This window comes from Phragmites australis, chromosome 11, assembly GCF_958298935.1.
Source record: "Phragmites australis chromosome 11, lpPhrAust1.1, whole genome shotgun sequence".
Taxonomy (NCBI): domain Eukaryota; kingdom Viridiplantae; phylum Streptophyta; class Magnoliopsida; order Poales; family Poaceae; genus Phragmites; species Phragmites australis.
The window spans coordinates 3,115,368-3,134,620 of NC_084931.1; the positions used below are offsets into that span (position 1 = coordinate 3,115,368).

At 40.9% G+C, this 19,253-nt stretch overlaps 2 protein-coding genes across 3 annotated transcripts; one reads left to right on the forward strand and one right to left on the reverse strand.

Annotated features, from left to right (window-relative positions):
• Nucleotides 1-485: 485 nt before the first annotated feature.
• Nucleotides 486-11,760, reverse strand: LOC133884877 (ATP-dependent DNA helicase Q-like SIM). 2 transcript variants are annotated; one of them, XM_062324456.1, is made up of 15 exons: nucleotides 10,888-11,760; nucleotides 10,543-10,762; nucleotides 10,354-10,464; nucleotides 9,955-10,144; nucleotides 9,034-9,337; nucleotides 8,695-8,888; nucleotides 8,407-8,463; nucleotides 7,306-7,386; nucleotides 6,643-6,706; nucleotides 3,418-3,517; nucleotides 3,252-3,335; nucleotides 3,033-3,117; nucleotides 2,427-2,540; nucleotides 2,112-2,204; nucleotides 486-1,138 (listed from the first exon to the last, which is right to left on the reverse strand). In XM_062324456.1, the coding sequence occupies exons 1-15, from the start codon at nucleotides 11,480-11,482 to the stop codon at nucleotides 833-835; spliced, it is 2,598 nt and encodes an 865-aa protein (XP_062180440.1). In that variant the 5' UTR covers nucleotides 11,483-11,760; the 3' UTR covers nucleotides 486-832. The 2 variants fall into 2 exon arrangements, 1 of the variants encoding a protein (XP_062180440.1); XR_009903178.1 differs by having other exon boundaries at nucleotides 993-1,138; nucleotides 2,112-2,196.
• Nucleotides 11,761-12,431: 671 nt separating this feature from the next.
• Nucleotides 12,432-14,970, forward strand: LOC133884243 (heavy metal-associated isoprenylated plant protein 35-like). Its single transcript, XM_062323592.1, has 3 exons — nucleotides 12,432-12,839; nucleotides 12,962-13,037; nucleotides 13,870-14,970. Exons 1-3 carry the CDS (start codon nucleotides 12,633-12,635, stop codon nucleotides 14,757-14,759), a joined length of 1,173 nt encoding a protein of 390 aa, XP_062179576.1. The 5' UTR covers nucleotides 12,432-12,632; the 3' UTR covers nucleotides 14,760-14,970.
• Nucleotides 14,971-19,253: the final 4,283 nt, after the last annotated feature.

Consider the following 19,253-nt stretch of genomic DNA (forward strand, 5'->3'; position numbering starts at 1 on the left):
CAATATTCCATTACGTCAGGACACTGTTCCTCAATACACCAGACATTGTTAACACAGTAACCATCGGGCAGTTACCGCAGAGGATCCGTGTCCCCTCTCTCTGCATAAACCTGAAGTCTCAGGTAACCCAACGGTGGACAGCATCACACATCGCATGCACACTTGGAATCACAAGGACCATCCGTTGAGGAAAACAAGTTCCAGTTTGCAACCAGATCGATGTCCATGAGTCGTCCAGAAACAGGGTGCTGAGTCAGTGGTGTAAACGAATGGACGGAAAATCGACCAGCCTTACCGATTTGATGTGAGAACTGATGAGATGAGACTTGCTCACTGTTGATATGAATCAGCTGTAGCCTGTAGGCAAATGATATTTGTACATTGAATTCTTTCAATTCGCATATAGAAAAATTTGTTACTTGTGTTGTACTGGTGTAACGATATTAGTTAATAAGGATTTCCTTTTAAAAAACATATAGAAAATCTGTAAGGAACTGTTCAGAGTACCTCGATGTTCAGATGGCCAAAACTGTGTTAGTCATCCTCATTTATACATCATGGTTTACATCATAAGGCTCCTCTGCTTAGAAACTAAAGGCCAAAGAAAAATAGATAAAAAAAGAACTGACTAGTAGACACTTACGGGTAATTAAAATCCAAGTGATCTTACAAACTATGGCGATAATTGCAATCATGTAAATCTTATAAACTAGAACCTGCGTCCTACCCTACTGGCCGCGAAAAGAAAACTGCAACCAGAGCTGACTGGGTTAATTTCGCATGAAACCTAGATGAATAATTCTGTTACCGCATGATCTCACCACTCTTCACATCACCTTCTCCGCTTCGAGAGTATTGCAGCCAGTCTTTCCTTTGCAGTGGTGAAACCCGTTGGGTGCTGCCGAGAACGCCTCTTTCTTTTACTTCTCCCAGTTTTCTTGCCTGCAAGACGCTGGCGACGTATCTCAGGATCTGCCCAACCCCTGCCCCATTCTGAGAAAGTAGAGAAGGGTTCTGGGTCATTCGTCGCCAATAACATCGCCGCATCAGGGTACGCATACAGAGCTTCCTCTGACTGTGAACTCAAAAATTTTAATCCGTCTTCTGTCAGCTCCGGGTACTGGATTAAAACACGAGGCTGCAAGCAAATCCATTATAAGTTGAGAGATAAAAGATAATGTTTGCGGCCAACAAAGTTTTTCTATCAGTTCATGGGTTCTGGGCTTCTGGCTCTTGTGGCACATGAACTACTCAGGATGATTAAAGCAAATGCAGTGTCAAACCATCGGGAATATACTCTGTGAGCACATGCGCATGTGATGTGCCCAGCCGCCCCATCACTAAATTCTAAATAATGGTGAATGAGGATGCAAGAAACTAAGAATCAAAATCAAGAAATAGCGCTAGTATATATTCATGTTTTGAGAGATATGCTCCGGTATCTGGGTATGGAATATTAAAAACAAATGCAACCAAAACTGCCAGATGTCTGCGCATTTTTTTTTAAAATGGAATGCGAAAACTGGGATCGTATATAACAGTGTAACCAAATGTTGAACGTTTCTATCATCTAACATTTTACTGTAACAGTGTAACTGGATAGAACATGAAATTTTGTTCGCAAAGAGATATTAGGTCATACATGGCTCTTTTACTAAGAAGCATTATTCTCTGTATTGCATTCAGGTGGTAGATCCAGAGGATCCACTAGTAAACTGAAACTGAAATTACTTACCACATCAAATTGAAGAGAATGGTAGCATCTTTCAAATCTGATCAGATCAAGAGAATAATTTAAGATGGACAAGAAGAACACTTGCTGATTTTAATCATGTGTCAGATTCTGTCAAATTGAAATTTTCACTGTTCCTACTTGGATCCCAAGCTGCCCTTCTAAAAATATGTCAAAAATCTAAAAAAGCCAAGGAACAGAACAATATCATAATAGGCATCACAACAACAACAACAAAGCCTTTGTCCCAAGCAAGTTGGGGTAGGCTAGAGATCAAACCCAAAAGATCCAACTAAAAATATGATTTACAATATCATAGTAAGCATCACAACAGTATTGAATTACAAATTGCAAGAAACTACAAGAGTAAGTTGCTTACAGTTTCAGCTGCTTCCCGTATGTATCCCATGCCTTCTAATATACGAGCAAGACCTTGCCACCATACCTTGTCAGTTGCAGCAAATCTAGGAAGCTATAAATAATATTTAATCACAATAACAGTTTTGATCATTGCAACTAAGCAACTATATGATCATAATGAAAAATGATAAGCGAAACAATGATTCAAGTATTTATGTTACTAAATACAACCTTTATCAATCTACAGTCCATGCTAAATAAGACTAGAACTCCTTATTTACTGCTCAGTTCCATTAGTTTCAGAAATAAAAGATGGGAAGGCATTAGAACAAACCTTTTCCCTTATATAACTGACAACCATTCTGAAATTAGGTGCCTCACCAAACATTCTCCTTCCAGATCTATAACAGGGTACACTACTGCAAATCCTGTCTTCAGTTTCGTGTCCCTGTATCACAAGATTTACATGCATTTACAACAATATTGAATGGCTCAAAAGATGCAAACGGAATTAGTAACCAAAATTTATGCTGCAGAGATCAAAAGTAGCTCAATTCACTTATCGAAATAGTTTCATATTCAAAGACGTCCCATGAGAAAGGCAGTGTGGATGAAACTGAGTAAAATATAAGAAGGAAAATGTGAAAAATCTTGCATGTGCACCCTGAAATTGTATCTTGTGCCTATCTACCCATAGTAAGTTAGCAAATAACAACATTAGTAGGAATGCTTCCTCATATATCATCTAACAGTGGATCACTTTGTATGTATGTTCCTTTTATTAGTTACATAACCTGGCAGTTGTAGACCTTATGTAATTTAAGTTTTTTATATGCTACTAAATATCTGTGAGCAGATAAATTTTGTAATGGACATCACATTCATTAACACTTCTGTACTAGAATAGTATATGGTCAACCAAATTACACTGGATACTCACACTTTGACCCTGGAGCACATTCATGAGCACAACCGCTTCTTCCTTGAAATCATGCATCTGAGGGCCATTAATACATACGTCACACCTGAGGTCAAAAGTGAGGATCAGATATACTAATGAAAAAAATAATGGATGCCATTAAGAATACCAGTTTCACATTAAACTGCAAGCATGTTGTTGCTTCGTATAATAAGAGACATGGAGTAAGTGGAAAAGTACACGCGACATCCATCAGGACCAAATTCCTCGCCGAAGTACTTCACCAATATTTTGGCTCTACATGTTGAAGTGTTCAAAGCATAGCTGCAACCAAAAAAAAATGGTTAAGTATTCAGTATACATGTTATGCCATCACCAGAGTTTGAAATTATAGTTAGAGACATACTGAAAGCAATCACGTAGCATTCTATATGCCACCTTTGTCTGTTCCTCGCTTCTCTTATTGGGAAGGAGTGTTGGTGCTCTCAAAAGATTACAATACAGAACTGCAGACAATATTGGGGAAAAAATGACAGCAGTGCAGGGAGGAAATGAAGCAAGGCTCTGGTTTCTAAGGTATACTTTCGATAAGGAGACAAATGTACAGCAGGGAATTTTAAGTATGAAGGTCCATTAAAATCTACTGACATCAACAGCTTCAGCTACCAACATGGCTCTCGCCAACAACCCCCCCCCCCTGCTCTTGTGACTGCGCATGCCCTAGCCTTCTCCACCTCCACCGTACTGATTGCTGCCTCCCTTGCTGCGATCTACACCGTCTCTCTCAGCGATCATGAAAACTGCTAAGCTGGTTCTTGGAACCAATGGAAGGCGATCGGCAGCTAGTCCCTCCGGACTGAGATCTAGCTCCTGGTAAGCGTTTCCAAGCGGAAGTGCTTGAGCGCTTCAATTCGTTGGTACATCACCCTTCTTCCTCGGTGCATGGTTGTTTCTTTCTTCTTGTGGTGTTTCGTTGTTTTACTTTTCGTCTTTCAGAGGATTATGTGAGTCTTGCTCTGCATTATATTCTTAGTGGTTCTCTGGTGGGTTTTCATGTCAGACTTGAATCAAAAAGGCACTTTAGATTCTCTGTTGCATCTTAAGAAGGTGGGATTGCTTGTTTATGCTTTGAGAAGAGTGATTTCCAAGTATTTTGATGTTTATTTTCATCTCTGGAGAGATGGTGGGGCTGATTGGAGGTGGGATGAAAGAATTTGGATCGAAAAAAGAAGATAAGCAATGGACTCTAGTGTCATATGGGAAAAAGAAGAAATCCTTTCCACCAAAACAAGTTTTGTTTGTTCATCGTTTAGTCCTTCCTTCTCCAATCAAGAAATCCAATCCGTATGTCTTTCCTCATGCTATCAAGATTGACGCTTTTTCTTGCTCTATCCCTCAGAGATCGAGTTCTTCTCTTGGTTCTTGTTCCAAGCCTAGCCAACCTTTGATTAATTCAAATCAAGTTTTTTCAAATCTTAGAAAACAATTGCTACAGGACAGTCTACCTTCCTATTGGCCAGCTCAATCGGGAAAATGTACTTTTTGCTCATCTGGTTTAAGACATGTCAAAGGTGGTAGGTGAAAGTGCATCTAGACCCCATATGTGGGTTTTGACTAATTGATGACAAACGATTAAGGAGCTAATAAGTTTGCTGAAGTTATGAACAGGCTTTAAGTCCCTTTGGAGACGTTGGCGCCCCTCAAAAAGAAAAGAGAAACGGCATGTAGTTACTCAATAGGCCTTAGTTCATTTTTACTTTGAATTTGAGTTCATGATAGCCGTACTATCAAGAGGGATACGTGTTAATAGTCTTGAAGGTATCTCAATGCTCAAATATCTTTTTAGAACCGAAAGTTAAGAGACACAATTACCTACGGACACCGAGAAAAAGGCTTATGTTGTCTCACCCAGAGACTCTGATCAGTAGAGACCCGGATTATGAACTTTTGAGCAAATATAATTAAGTCTATAAGTTACCACAGGTTCTAAAAGATGCCTAAACATCTTATCACCAACAACTTACAGTCACACACACACAAGCAAGAAGATCGAGAAAATCCCCAAAAATCAACTAGAACAAGTAAATGTGCAATACAATAAAGGAGATAAGGATTTGTTCCCGAAGTTCGACCACCTCACAAAAAAGTGCCTACGTCTCCGTTGAGTAGCTCACAAAGAACCGAGTCTCTCTCAACCCTTTTCTCACCCAAGCGACCACAAACATCAAGCTAAAGTTCTTACTCAAATCAAAAGGTAATACAAACTTCCCAGAGCACTCCACAAGCTTGGTTGCTCTCCAGGTGATGTCTTGCCATCTAGGAACTCAAAGCTCCAAAAGTAAAGAACGCAAATCGAAAGCTTGACGATGACCTCAAGCGCTCAAGGATGAATTTTTGCTCTCTAGCACTCAATCTCACTTCCCAAACCCTAAACTCCAAATCTTGCAAGAATCAAAGTTGTAGAGGAGTTAGGAGGGCTATTGAGTGAGTTTGTCCACGAGTTGTTCAGCAGCAAATGAAGGAGGAGGTGAGGGGTATTTATAGCCCACTTAAAAAAACTAGCCGTTACTATGCATTTTGTACTGACCCGAAGTATCCGGGTTCACCTGGAGACTCCGGGTAACACATGGGCACACAGGCAGAACTACTATCCGGAGCTTGCCCGGATGGTCCGAAAACACCAGATCCCGAAGTATCTGAGCCAACCTGGAGATTCCAGGTTAAGCACTTAAAGCCTACCCGAGACTCTGGCTTAGAGTCTCACCAGGAGACTCCGGCCACATACCAGACTCCGGAGTATCCGGGCTAACCCGGAGACTCCGGGTTGAGCTCTCAATCTACTGATCAGAGTCCGGAGTATCCAGGCTAACCCGGAGACTTCGGGCTCAGACAACCTAAGTCTTTTTCCCGGTGTCCGTGGGTGATTGTATCTCTCAACTTTCGGTTTTAAAAAGATTTTTTGAGCACTGAGACACCTTCAAGACTATTAACACGTATTCATCTTTGATAGTACGGCTATCCTGAACTCAAATTTAAAATAAAAATGAAGTAAGGTCTATTGAGTAACTACATGTCGCTTCTCTTTTTTTGTTAAGGGACACCAACATCTCTTAACTTATCCAAAGAGACTTAAAAGCATGTTCATAACTTCAACAAACCTATTAATCCCTTAATCATTTGTCATCAATTAACCAAAACCCACATAGGAGGCCTAGATGCATTTTCAAGAAGAGATGCTCCAGCACGAGCTATCATCTAGGACATGTCTTAAATCAAACAAGCTAGTACCTTTTGGCGATTGAGCTCACCAATAGGAAACTAGACTGTCCTGTAGCAACGATTTTCTAAGATTTGAAAAAACTTGCTTTGATCAGTGTTAGCAGGCTTATGGTACAAACCAGCACCAAGGTTTTTAGGTCAAAATACTTTTTCTTAGGAAGCCCATTGTCATTACAGTATGATACTATGATGCCTGAAGGCTTTGTCAGTAATAGTTACATGTAAGCATAAATGATACATGTACAGCTCTCAATTAGCGTACGATTCATCATTTTCTTCACAAAGTCCAAAAGCGAACCAAGCAACATCATGGGTAAGAAAATTATAACAAGTCTAAAATATGACAACTCACTGCAGTCTGACAACTTCCCATCTCTACCAGCACGGCCCGCTTCTTGGTAATATGCTTCTAAACTCTGTATCAATCAATTAAGGACTAATAGAAGTAAGACAGAAGATAAAAATGAATAAGCATAAAGAAAGGTTAATCCAACATGGGCTGCATCTCAAATTCTGAATTCTAAGGGAACATCAGTAGTCAAGTCATAATGTTTCTGCATGATACTAGATCCGTATTCCAAACCATCAGTCTGGCACTAAACCTTGTTAGCATATTTGTTTAAAAAAATAACATTGTTAGTATATGCAGCAATATGCACCCCTACCAACCAAAAATAGCAAGCCAAAAAATATGTAATAGTCAACTCCCACAATTTACATATTGCACTGAGGTAACTCCCTTTGCCACTACTGTAAATGCCTAGCTTGGATGCACACATTTACAAGTTCAGTACTTCAGTGTGTCGTCCTGTCTGACAACACATGCAGAGCAAGTCTTTGGATGCATAAGGGCCTTCTAGATATGTTTGTAATTAAGTTTGAAAAGGAATATGCTTCTGTCTATATTGGAACAGAAAAATATATCATGCACTTTTGCCAAATAGGGCCAGACACTAATGTGGACAGCAAAACCATTTCTGGAAGGAAGTACAGAAGTACCAAAGGTTAGGCTAACCTGCGGGAAACCATAGTGAATAATCCTCCTGACATTTGATTTGTCAATTCCCATGCCAAATGCTATGGTAGCCACCACAACCTATACAGAGAGGACAACATCATTAGAATTGGGGGGAAAGGACTGAAGGGTTCAACAAAGTGTGGCAGACATAGAGCAAATACAGAGAACTGGCATGACTTCGAAAGGTTTACATTAGTTTACTCGTCCTTCTGACAAATAGTTGATGTAATAATAGTTAAGCAGCCAGAAATTTTATATCATCTTAACAAATGGAGATATGGAAAAGTGAATTTGCACGTGGCTCTGAGCCTACGTAACCCAAGGAACTAAAGGCTAGACTATGAGATTTTAAAGAGCTAAAACAGTGTATAACTATAGAAACAATATTTCACCAACATTTCAACTCCATTCCCTATCATCAAGTTCATTCTAGCGTGGTAAATTGGTAATACAGATAATTTCACAAGAAACAGTAATAGTACAAGAACTACAAAGCAAGAACTTATAAAGCTGACTACATATAGTGAAGCTTCCATAAATACTGAAGTATACTGAAGCATGGGCCATGTAACTTCAGGATTTAGGACATTTATCATTTTAATTCAAGTCATTTTCTCAAGGATTGGCACAGCCTAGTTAAGGACGTTGTGAACATGGCAATAGGAAGCATATAAGCTGTTAAACCATATAGAAAGAAACTGGTAGTAAGTACCAGCAAGTATCAATTCCATATATATGGGTGTGGATTTAACAGGACAATAACACTTAGCCATATCCATGCCAACTGCATCTCATGCCAAGTAATCTCTATTCATTTGATTCTAAAAAAGGTTGCATCTTATGAATAATAAGTTACCCCATATCTGAAGTCTGAACAAGAGAGTAAATAAGAAATTTACGCATAAATCATTTACTACTTCGGGATCTATAGTTGAAATACAAAGCTCTCTATAATGCGCAATGCTGCCTAAAAATAAATTTGCACACAGCAGATGAGCACGTAGAAATCGTATCTAGAAATGAAGAGGTGTCCTTTCCATAGTGTATCCCAGTCATATCTGGGACAAAATACTAATAAATGGAGATAGCAGTTACTACCTCTAAGTCATTGCAATGGAACTGCTGATGCACCTGCCTCAAATGTGACTTAGGCATCTGAAAAGGAGTGTCAGATAGCTTAAAACAAAATACAGGACTGCCAATATAAAGATAAGCAATACTCTCATCAATATTCAAGAGTACTGCAATTTGCAAACAATTAACTGAAAGAAGTTATTAGCTTCTACAAAATTAGCATGTATTTGTAAATAGTCCACACCTATTGATTTATCTTTTTATTAAAAAAGGTTAATTTCCTTTCCGACACAAAAAAACTAAGATGAATACCTTTGCATTATATGCTGCAGCTCTGAGGCCAGATTTACAAAGGTAGCTAGCTAGTTCAACAGTTTCTTTCCTTGTGGGTACATAAACAATTGTAGGACCTTGATCCAAACATTCTGAGGTACTGGTCCCATTGGGTTGTGCAGGCAATGCAGAGTTTTCAGGTTGTGAGCATTCAAGGAACTCTCCGCATGAAACTACAAGAGAAACTGAAGTATCAATGAAAGGATCTTACACACTCAAAAAAACGACAATTTTGAAAATAAGGACAATTTTGAAACTGTCCAGTGTCCACTCAAAAGAAAGTAATAATACAAACTTAATCGCTTTTTAGTCCATTACCATCAAAATCATCTACTCCTGGATACAGATCCAACTCATTTTCAGCATTTTCTTTTACCAGAGTTGTGCCAGTTCTAGTCTTTCCAACATTCTTATCCGCACGGCTTGCAGAATCAGCATCTTCATCTTCATCATCTGATGTGCTATCATTCAGAGACTCATATGAACTGTTTTCAATCTCAGGGTCATTTCCATGAAGAATTTTCTGGCCTTTCCCCTTAGTATTCCTTGAAGAATTATATGTCCCTATCAGTTCTTGGAAGTCCTTTCCATATGATGAAGCAGAGGTTTTACTGTGCTTTACCTGAAAACAGAAATGAGAAGGGGAGGGGAGGTAAGATCGTATGAAGCACAGCTTAGCACAGAATAGCATAAGATAATCAGTTCAGTAGGCACACTTGCATATATGAACTTAGAGCAAGGCAATGCACAAAATAATAACAAGTTACATATTCTGTCTGCGTAGCTCCAGATGATGATATTTCTATGTCCATGTTTTAATGTGTTATACTACTCCAAGTTGACAATACATCCCTCCCCTCTCCTCCCCCCTCTAATGTGCAGGCTCAGCCCTGTGATGTGGACTCAAAGTGGGCGGCAGGTACCTTTTTTTTCTTATACTGTGTTAGCCAGGCCTCAAACTTTGGACCTTTGGCTCTGGTAAAATACAGAGTTTGATGCACCAACCATCCTACTTCAACATTTTGAGAGAAAGTGTGGTAACATATTTCAACAATCTCAACCATCTTACTATTCTGCATGTAACTTAGTAAGGACAAGGAATTCAAAGTCTGCAGTTTGATATGGTATTTCATGTAGCTCCATACAGCATATCACAGTACAATGTCCTGCACATACTGTAATTGCATCTTGTAAGCAGAGCATGAAAAGGAAAACAAGCAGAATACAACTTTGACTCACATTAAACCGGAGATTTGGCCGGAGAAAAGATGTCAATACAATCGCTGTATCAACAGACATTTTCAAGGACTTGACAATATCTTCTCGTACGGGAACAGTTGCAGTAGCAGTCAATGCCATCAAAGGAATATCATGCTTCAAGAACTTCAATTTGCTTGAATTAAAATTTTCCCGGAGCACAGACAGTCTCCTGTAGTTGGAAAAGAAAGAATACATAAATTTTAAATACAAGAGTTATAAAATGTTGTGAGGAAAAAGAAGGCACATGTTGACTCTTAAGTACAAAAAGAAATAAGTGTCACCTCAGTATATGTTTAACATTAAATTAACAACGGTGAAAAAATAATGGTAAACAACGACTTGCACCTTTAATAGAAGATATCAAACACAAGAGCAGACCTATAGTCAGGTCGAAAATCGTGACCCCATTTAGAAACACAATGAACCTCATCAATGGCAAAAAGTGCAATCCCTGGCTTTTCTGCAAGTTTCTTCAAAGGTTCCATTAGTCTGCATGTAGAGAGGTTCCAAAGATAAGTATGGCAAGAAAAATAATCAAGCTTAGCATTCGCAGAGCAGAATGATAACCTTAATATTGTCTCAGGGCAAACATAAACAATCTTATACATGCCAGCCATCGCTTTGCCCTCAACATGACTATCAGGTTGCCCTGATCCGAGGAAACAAGCTGATATCCCATGCGTTGCAAGTTTTAGACACTGATCATGCATTAGACTTATCAAGGGTGAGATCACCACCACAATCTTCGTAGATAAAAGAGCTGGGATCTGAAAACAAAGGGACTTTCCTGCGTACAGAGTCATTCTCCCATCATTCATGTGAGCAAAGAAGGCCCAAACTGCTATTTGCGTAATGATGGAAAACGTCATCCAAATTACTTAAGAGATACGAGAATGTTAAAAACAATCATACCTGAGCCTGTTGCTGCTAGAACAAGGCAATCCTTGTGAGCGAACCAAGCATCCAAAGCTTCCTTTTGGAAATCTTTAAGGCAGGAAAATCCAAAATGCTTTTGCAAAACAGCACTAATTTTGTCCCTCTGGTCAAACTCTCCTCTCGAGTTCTCAACCAAAGACTGTGACTCAGGTCCCAGATTGGAACAAATATCAACACCGACTGGCACCCTGGGATCAATGGGAGCTGATGAACAAGGAAACGAAGTGCTTGCTTCACTATCACGACCAGACTCCTTTCTACTGACTCCGGCTGAGGCAAGATGATCGGTAATGCTGGACTGCCTAAACCTTTCCCTAGGGTTACTCGATTTCGTCCCCTTCCCAGGTGGCTGCCGCTGCGCTGTAGACGAGGCGGGATGGCCTGCCACTCCCCTTGTTTGCCTCGCCTGCGACGCGCCGGACACGCCCAGAACGAGCTCGAGCACCTCCGCGCGGCGCGGGCCGACGACGCCGACGGCCGCGCTGATGTCGTCGAACTCGAAGCCCATGTCGAGCAGCTCGGCGATGAGGCCGTCGGCGGACACGTCGCTCCCGACGGCGCCGGGCTCCATGGCGGGCCCGGAACCCCTCGCGCGGGCCGCCTCGACAGGGGTTCCAGAAATCAGCGAAGCCACACCAGATCCCGCGAAACCCCGACGCGATTCGAATCGAGATCTTTAGGAGCGGCGCGAAATTACCGGTGGATCCGGAGGTCTCCCGGCGAGACCCCAACTTCTGTCCGCGCCGCTGTTCGCGGCTCGCAGGGGAGGCGGATGGAGAAGATTCTAGAGACTTCTAGAGAGAGAGAGAGGGAGGGAGGGAGAGATGAGGAATAGGCGGGGGATGGCGACGAGGGTTTGCGTTTCGAATCGCGGGAGGCGGCGGGGGAGGGGGGGAACCAGCAGTTCCATGCCACTGACATGTGGGACCATCGTGATAGCGGCGCTGGCCCGGCCCAATTCCTAAACAAAATAGTTCATGTGATTCCTCTTAAAAAAAGAAAAGAAAAAGAAAAACTAGATCATGTGATCATGGTAGAAATCACCTTTGGAAGGATAAGGGCTTTTTTTGGAATGCATGGTAAAAACTAGACCATGTGAGGCCTAACATTTGCTTTTCGTAGAAATTTAGAACACGGTAAAGTTAGTTTTAAATCAAGCGTTTGGATGCGATACGTGAGAACATAGGAATTTGAAGAGAGTTGCAGAGAAATTTTCTAGGTGATCCACCTCAAGCTAGATTCTCAAGAAATTCTCATGGACTCGACATTCCATAGGAACTTTATTTTATGCATTCCTTTATTCCAAATGGATATATGTATTATATAGTGAGTTCTTGTAGGGTTGGAACCCTACTAAATTCGTTTGATTTACCTTTGTTACAAAGGGGTCTGATTTTTTTTCTCAAACATATTAGAAGCTTCTCCTAAAATTTTTCATATACTTGCATCATAAAAATATTAGTTTGCGAGCTGAATAATGCAGAACGATTACTTGAAAACTTACTAGCATACTAAACATGCATGCTTAATTTCAGAGATGAGTAAACATGCTTGGTCTTGCTATGAGCACAAACATGGGCATCTTGCACCCATCAAATGTAGGGAACAATTACCTCATCAATTCCATACCACACCAAAAAAGAAAACAAAAATGGGGAAAATTAAAGGCCAGATAAAACCTATGGAATTGTTCCCTCCTGATTGTTCCCTCCTGTTCTCTGATGCTATTTAGTCGTCCTGCCCCTCCTCAGGACCAAACACTGCCACTTTCTTCTGCCCCCTCTTGGTGCTCTGCTCTCCCCCTTCCCTCACTCCCTCTTCTTCTTCCTCCCGCCTCCTCCCACCTCCTTCCATCCCCATCAAGCTTCCCCTCTCTCTGCTCAGCCATGGCAGCTGCTGAAGAAGGCCCAGAGCCACTCAGGTACCAGGTAAGCACTTCATAGTTCAGACCTGCTCGTTTCTTTTGCGTCCTTGTACGCAGATGCTCATGATGTTTTCTTGGTTCTGGGCTTCTGGCTGCGCTGTTTGTTCCTTGTACGGTTATTATCAGACTTTGGCTTTGAAGGTTAGCATCCACTGCGAGGGCTGCAAGAAGAAGGTCAAGAAGGTGCTACACAGCATAGAAGGTACTGTTAGATGGCAAAAGAAACTAAAAGAACACTTTCAAGTTTCAGTTTTCAAACCTTCGATAAGTCTTTATCGCTAAAACGGATTTTGGAAACTTGAAAAAATAGTCTGAGTAAGTATTTGTCAGTGCTGCCTAAATCCAGCGTTTACTTTCCGTCCTCGTTTTGATCTTTTTTGAGTAAAAGGACTTCGATTGGAACTCCTTTTCGCGCATACGTTTCTGAAATCAGAAGGATAGTTCATTTTGTGTTCATGAAGGCTCCCCCTGTTTCGTCTACTGAATAAAAGGTTTTAATTGACTGAAAGGATGCAGAAGAAGAGTCAAGCTCTGCTCCTTATAGAACAGAGCTTCTGCTATTTCTGAAAAAAAACTTTATTTCTTAAATTTTTATGTTTAATTTCCTTAATGAATAGAGATTTAGTGTTTGATCACTACTCACTACTGAACTAGTGAGAAATGTAGTAAGAAGCATCTCATTCCCAAGAATGCTATTTCCCATTTTCTCTCGGCGATTCGCAGCTCGTCAATCCTCACTGATGTTCATCACATGAAATTAATCGCCAAACAACCTTCTCCTATTCCAAACATTTCTCTTACCTGCATGAACAATTTCATATTTTTGACAATTTTCCTCAATCTTTTTTTTGCCGATTTCCCATTTTCTCCACTCCTCCCCTGTTTCCCTCACTAACCCCCCGAAAAATATCTGCCCTTCACCGCAAATTTTGTTCAACATTATGTGCATGCAAATTATTATTATTGCATGATCTTCTCCAATGACATAATGCTGTGGCTAATTTTTGTTGCACTGATGGATCAACTCCTGACAGGGGTGTACAAGACGGACATAGACATGCAGCACCAGAAGGTGGTGGTCATCGGCAATGTCTCCACGGACGCGCTCGTCAAGAAGCTCCTCAAGACTGGCAAGCACGCCGAGCCGTGGCCGGAGCCCGCTCCCCCGGTCGCCGCCAACCCGCCGGGCGGCGGCCCCGGCAGCGGAGGCAAGAAGAAGAAGAAAAAGAAGAGCAAGAGCAAGAACCTCGCAAACAACAAGCCCGCTGGGCCGGCGCCTGCGCCGGCGGAGGGCGGCAGCGGCCCCTGCCCACCGGAGAAGCAAGACCACGATGGCTCGTGCGATGAGGCGTCCGACGGCGAGCATGACAAGCCTGAAGGCGGCGGCGGCAATGGCTCCCCTGGCGCCGGGGACGCGCACGAAGGCGGTGCCGGCAAGGTGGCCCCTTTCGCCATGACGCCGCACGGCATGCAGCCCGTCGCGCCCGCCGGCAACGGCAGCGGCGGTGGCTTTGGCGGCGGCAAGAAGAAAGGCAAGAAAGGCGGCAACGACAATGCGAATGGAGACGGCGCCGGTGCAATCGTGGAGGTCCACCCGCCGGACGCGCCAACGAAGCCCGTCGCCGGAAACGCCGGCCCACTCGTCGTCGTCGACAACGGGCCGTACCCCCCGCCGCCGGCGACGAGCTACCCGGGGTACTACTCCCCCGGGGGGCACTCGCCGGCGTACGTCGTGAGCTACAGCACAGCACACCCGAGCTCGGCGCTCCGGAGCAGCGCGTACTACCACCCGATGGTCGGCGCGGCGTACACAGAAGGCGGCGGTAACGGCGGGTACTTCTACTCGACGGCGCCGGTGTCGGCGCCGCCGGGGTCGTACTATATGTTCAGCGAGGAGAACGCCAACGCCTGCAGCGTCATGTGAGAGGATTAATCAGCTGATTAATTCAATTAACTAAGCGTCTGCAAGCCTGGCTGTGCTGATTAAACAGCTTAAGCTAGTGCGATCCTCTTGTTGCAGCCAAGGAATGATTGTAAGCTTCTGCGACGTTTTGCTGTGCTTTGAAGAAAGATATAAATTTTAGATGCGTTAGTATGATAGAGTAGCGTAGCAATATGAATTGCATTGTCTTTTTATATAGTTGTTTATTACAATTTGCTGCAATAGTTGCGTATGGAAGCGTCATTTGATTTATTTTTTCTCGACGAATTAACGGAGGGTAAATCACCGACTTGAGCGTATATTGAAGTGGAGCGCTACAAATCACACCAAGAAAACAAGCTACAAATCACGCCAAGAAAACAACCGTAATGGCCCATAAAGAGAGGGATCCATATCCTCTTATTTTGCTAGGTGCTACAGTAATTTGTAGTTCGCGTTTACTCGACCGCCAGATCACGAATGTATGGTCAGAATTTTAGTGATACAGTACTACTATAGTTCACGCACTCACGAATTACTGTACCACATGTGACTTTGCCGAAGCAAAGTCAGAAGATATGGATCCGAAAGAGACATATGAGATTTGACAAGATGACTACGACGCCTATATGAAAAAAAAATGACTACGGCACCTAGAGAGTTGAATCATGTTGAGCCTTTCTGTATGGTATTTTTTTTTTCCTTATATGTCCCCGTTTGGATTGCAAAAGTTGTCAATACATAAATATCTTGGGTTATAGAGTTTGAAAACTATGTATTAGAAATAGTATCATGTATATAAGCCATACTCAACAAATGAGACAAAAAAAATTACATGCCTTGTTGCCCCACTAATTAGCCTCACAACCTCACATGCAAAATGAATGTAACATGCTATTATGCAGCACTTAGTTTAGATGAATTACTCCCTTCAGTAAAAAATACTTGATATTTTAGATATATTGTGATCATCGATACATACTTTTGACTATTATTTTTAACTAGAATATATTTATAAAGTAATTGATGGTTAAAGTTTTAAAAGTTTGATTAGATCTTATCTAAAATGTCGTGTATTTATGATCTGAGAGAGTACAACAAACAAGATATACAATAATTATAGGCTCCAAACCTTCTTCATTGTCAAGTGATGGATAATGACAGCAACGTGGCATATACGTATGCCGGCCGATCGGTATGAAGCTTGGCCAATGGGCAATTTGCAAAGAATAAATACTCCAATTGCAAGACTAGAATATTCTATTTGCTAGAATAATGCAGAATAATAATAAATTCGTTGCATGTCAAAGAGGAATGTCAAACTGCTGTCTCTGTTGATATGCATTGAAGACAGTCTCAAGATGTCACATGAAAATTCTTCTTTGTAGGAAAAAAAAGTGGACGACATTTGATTGTAAGCCGTGACAGATCCAACGGGGTCCCTTCAATTCTTAGCATGGAAAAGAAAGAAGAAGAGAAAGAGGAAAAAGAAAGGAAAAAGGAGGAGGAAGAGAAGGAAGATGAATATGAGGCTCTCCTATTTCGTGGCTGTGAATTAAGGGAAGAAAGAAAATACAAAGATTGTCTATATGATTAAAAAACTTTATCTTTTGGATATATTCATCTGCATATCATATCCTGATTTGAGAAAGAAAATGAGCTACTTCGAGTATGAATCTGTGCATTTATTTTCTTTTAAAAAATGAGCTATTTCGATACTTTCCCCTAGTCAAGTCATAGGAAACCAGAGTGCAAGATGTTGGAATGGACCAACTCCATCTAGTTTGTTGTTTCTGACTAGGCCTTAATTATGTGCATAAGGTGATTTTTTTTCAAAATATGTGTTTTTACCTTTCAAATATATTGTTAGTATTTGAATAAGAACATATCATAATTTGTGACTTACGGTTGCATTAGCATGGAGGTGGTGGCTTAGAAAGGCACTTTTCAAGCCACTAATGAGTCTTAGAGCACCTCACCAGGTTTAATAATTACTCGGAGAGGCCAATATTTAAGCCTTTCAAAGATGCATGGAGAGCTTTGATTAAAAAAACACCTTTGTACCTTCTTAATCAGTTAATCTACGTGCTTAGAACGGTCTCTAGGGACCTTAAAAGAATGGATTGATTGGAGATGGAAAGGGGAAAGGTGATGAGAAAAAAAGAGGCAAGAATCAAATGATGGTACCAAAATCCAATTTCACAGCTTGTTTAGTCAAATCTAGGCCCAAATCTTGGTGGATTCAAGCTTACAAAGCAAACTGATCTAAAATGTTTTCTTAAGTAGATTGGCCACAGTCCGAGAAAGCTGCTATGGGACTTGAGGGTAGGTATTTTAAGCACTGCCTAACGTATCTTTACACTCAGTTTAAAGGTATTAATTTGAGGGGGTTTTGAAACTCTTTTCAAGTTTTTGTATGTCCAGTTTTTGACATTATTGTTTGATTTTCGTTGGATAAATGCATATTACCAAAGGGGAAACCCCGTTTTAGGAGGGGAAAAATGCTACAATGGGGTTTGAACACATTACCTTCATTGTAAATATGATTTCCAAAGAAATTGTGTTGTTTCCCCTATGTTTTGCAAAATTACCACATTAGTACTATGTACTACCTATCTTTTTCCTTTTCATATCTTTTTTTAATGAGTAGATACTATTTTGAGTCCAGCATGATTTGCAGAGCCCAATGTCTAGAAAGTTGACAAGATTCTTCAGAAGAGAAAGCAACAATGAGAAGGCTTACCCACATCAGTTTTCCAATGTTCTTCCACCAAGGCAACACAACACCAGTAAGAAACAACACAGGAATATCACAGTGACATGGTACTGCAGACCTGGATTTTTCTATTGAAAAATGGAACACCTCCCCATGAGAGGTACAATCTCTTTGTCCTGTGTTTCTCCGTTTCTCTTGAACGGATTCTTGGCTTTGTTTGTTCCCTAACCACCTACTAATATTATAGGCTTAAAAGTTAACTAGTCTCCTGACCAAACCAAGGCCACTAAGTACAGGGTTGTACACTAAATTAGCAAGCTCAGCACCCCAAATTAAATGCAAAGGGAAGGCGAAGGTCTAGTGTTTGTTCGATTTCAGGCAGTCTTGGGCATCCGATTTGAAACCTGGTTTTACCGGATTCATTTATTCGAAAAGATAACACTGCAGATTCAACCAAAACTTAGGTCATCTCCAGTGAGGAATGAAAAGTGAATCATGGTCTTACGGGCATCAACATGAGTCGAACCCACCACCGGAGTAGAACCCAATCTTTGTATCGCACCATAGAGGACATACTTGTCTGACTTTTTTTCTGCATGCATCGACTTGCTGCTGACCTAGAGATGAACTTACGACCCGTTTGGATAGATTATAGCTTTAAAACTTATGGTTACCCGAGGAATCAGTTGTGACAGTTAAATTTTGATTGTTAATTTTTATAATAAATATTTACCTTTTCAGCACACAAAAAACCAGAAAAACCAACCAAAAACTGCTTCTCAGCTTTCAGTTCATTTCAGCCATAATCGTTTCCTCAACTAGCCAAAAAGCACAGAAATTAGGACATAAACCAACCGTTTAGATAGCTTATGACTTTTTAGAGGAAAGCTAAAAAAAACTATATAAACAGGGTTAATATATCGACCAACCAGCGATATTGATGAATCAAGCTCTGTCAAGAGGATATATCTTCGAGCTTTTCTGAAGAATCTAGACACATGGTTACACATGAAGTAATATATAGGTCTTTCGTCGTATATATCTACTATATAAAACACGAGTTTTTTCACACGTCATATATTTTCTCTATTATCCTCCTATCTAATAAAAGCATTTAAAATTCAAATAATTTATCCATTTTTTCATCCATATTTGTCCTCAGCCCACTGGCTTGTTACCAGCTACGTATATGTGACATTTTTACTAATAAAAATAAAAAATAGGAGAAAATTAATGGATAATATCTTCTTTTTTGGATCACATATGAAATCAAACTACGGTATTACTTTTAATATATTCGTTCGACGGTACTCCTATGACGTATCCATATTTTTATATTTTAAATTTATGCTTGATGCTATTATTTTCATCTGAAATCAAGCATAAGGATTGCTTTAGCTACTACTAATATATATGCATCCAGTACATATGCATCTAGAGCGTGGTACACGAAAGCAAAGCAACCTCTGAGAATACAAATCTGCCGTTGGATTACTCACTGATCACCAAGGTACGATTTGATGTCATGTATCTCACTTTTGTTTCCTCCTTTATTTCTGACCCTTTTCAGTGAAGTTCAGGGAATTGACTCGTAGGATGGATGGATGGATCACCTGAAATTTTGCAAAAGGGTATCTGAAAAATCTTGCAGCACTTAGCTTTAGATGTGTGTCAATTGTTTTCACCGTGCCCTTGTGCAGGCAATGCATGACTACATGGCCAGGTACATGCATGGATGTGCCTTGTCCTTGTTCCTTGTGTCCTTTCTAAAAATAAACCAG

Excerpts from the sequence above, each read along its gene's own strand:
- LOC133884243 (XM_062323592.1), top strand. The coding sequence starts at position 12,633 with ATGCTATTTAGTCGTCCTGCCCCTCCTCAGGACCAAACACTGCCACTT. Across the intron at positions 12,840-12,961 it reads CAGAGCCACTCAGGTACCAG|ACTTTGGCTTTGAAGGTTAG; the intron begins GTAAGCACTTCA and ends GGTTATTATCAG. Across the intron at positions 13,038-13,869 it reads GGTGCTACACAGCATAGAAG|GGGTGTACAAGACGGACATA; the intron begins GTACTGTTAGAT and ends AACTCCTGACAG.
- LOC133884877 (XM_062324456.1), bottom strand. The coding sequence starts at position 11,482 with ATGGAGCCCGGCGCCGTCGGGAGCGACGTGTCCGCCGACGGCCTCATC. Across the intron at positions 3,336-3,417 it reads ATGCTACGTGATTGCTTTCA|CTATGCTTTGAACACTTCAA; the intron begins GTATGTCTCTAA and ends TTTTGGTTGCAG. Across the intron at positions 2,541-3,032 it reads ATGTGCTCCAGGGTCAAAGT|GGACACGAAACTGAAGACAG; the intron begins GTGAGTATCCAG and ends CTTGTGATACAG.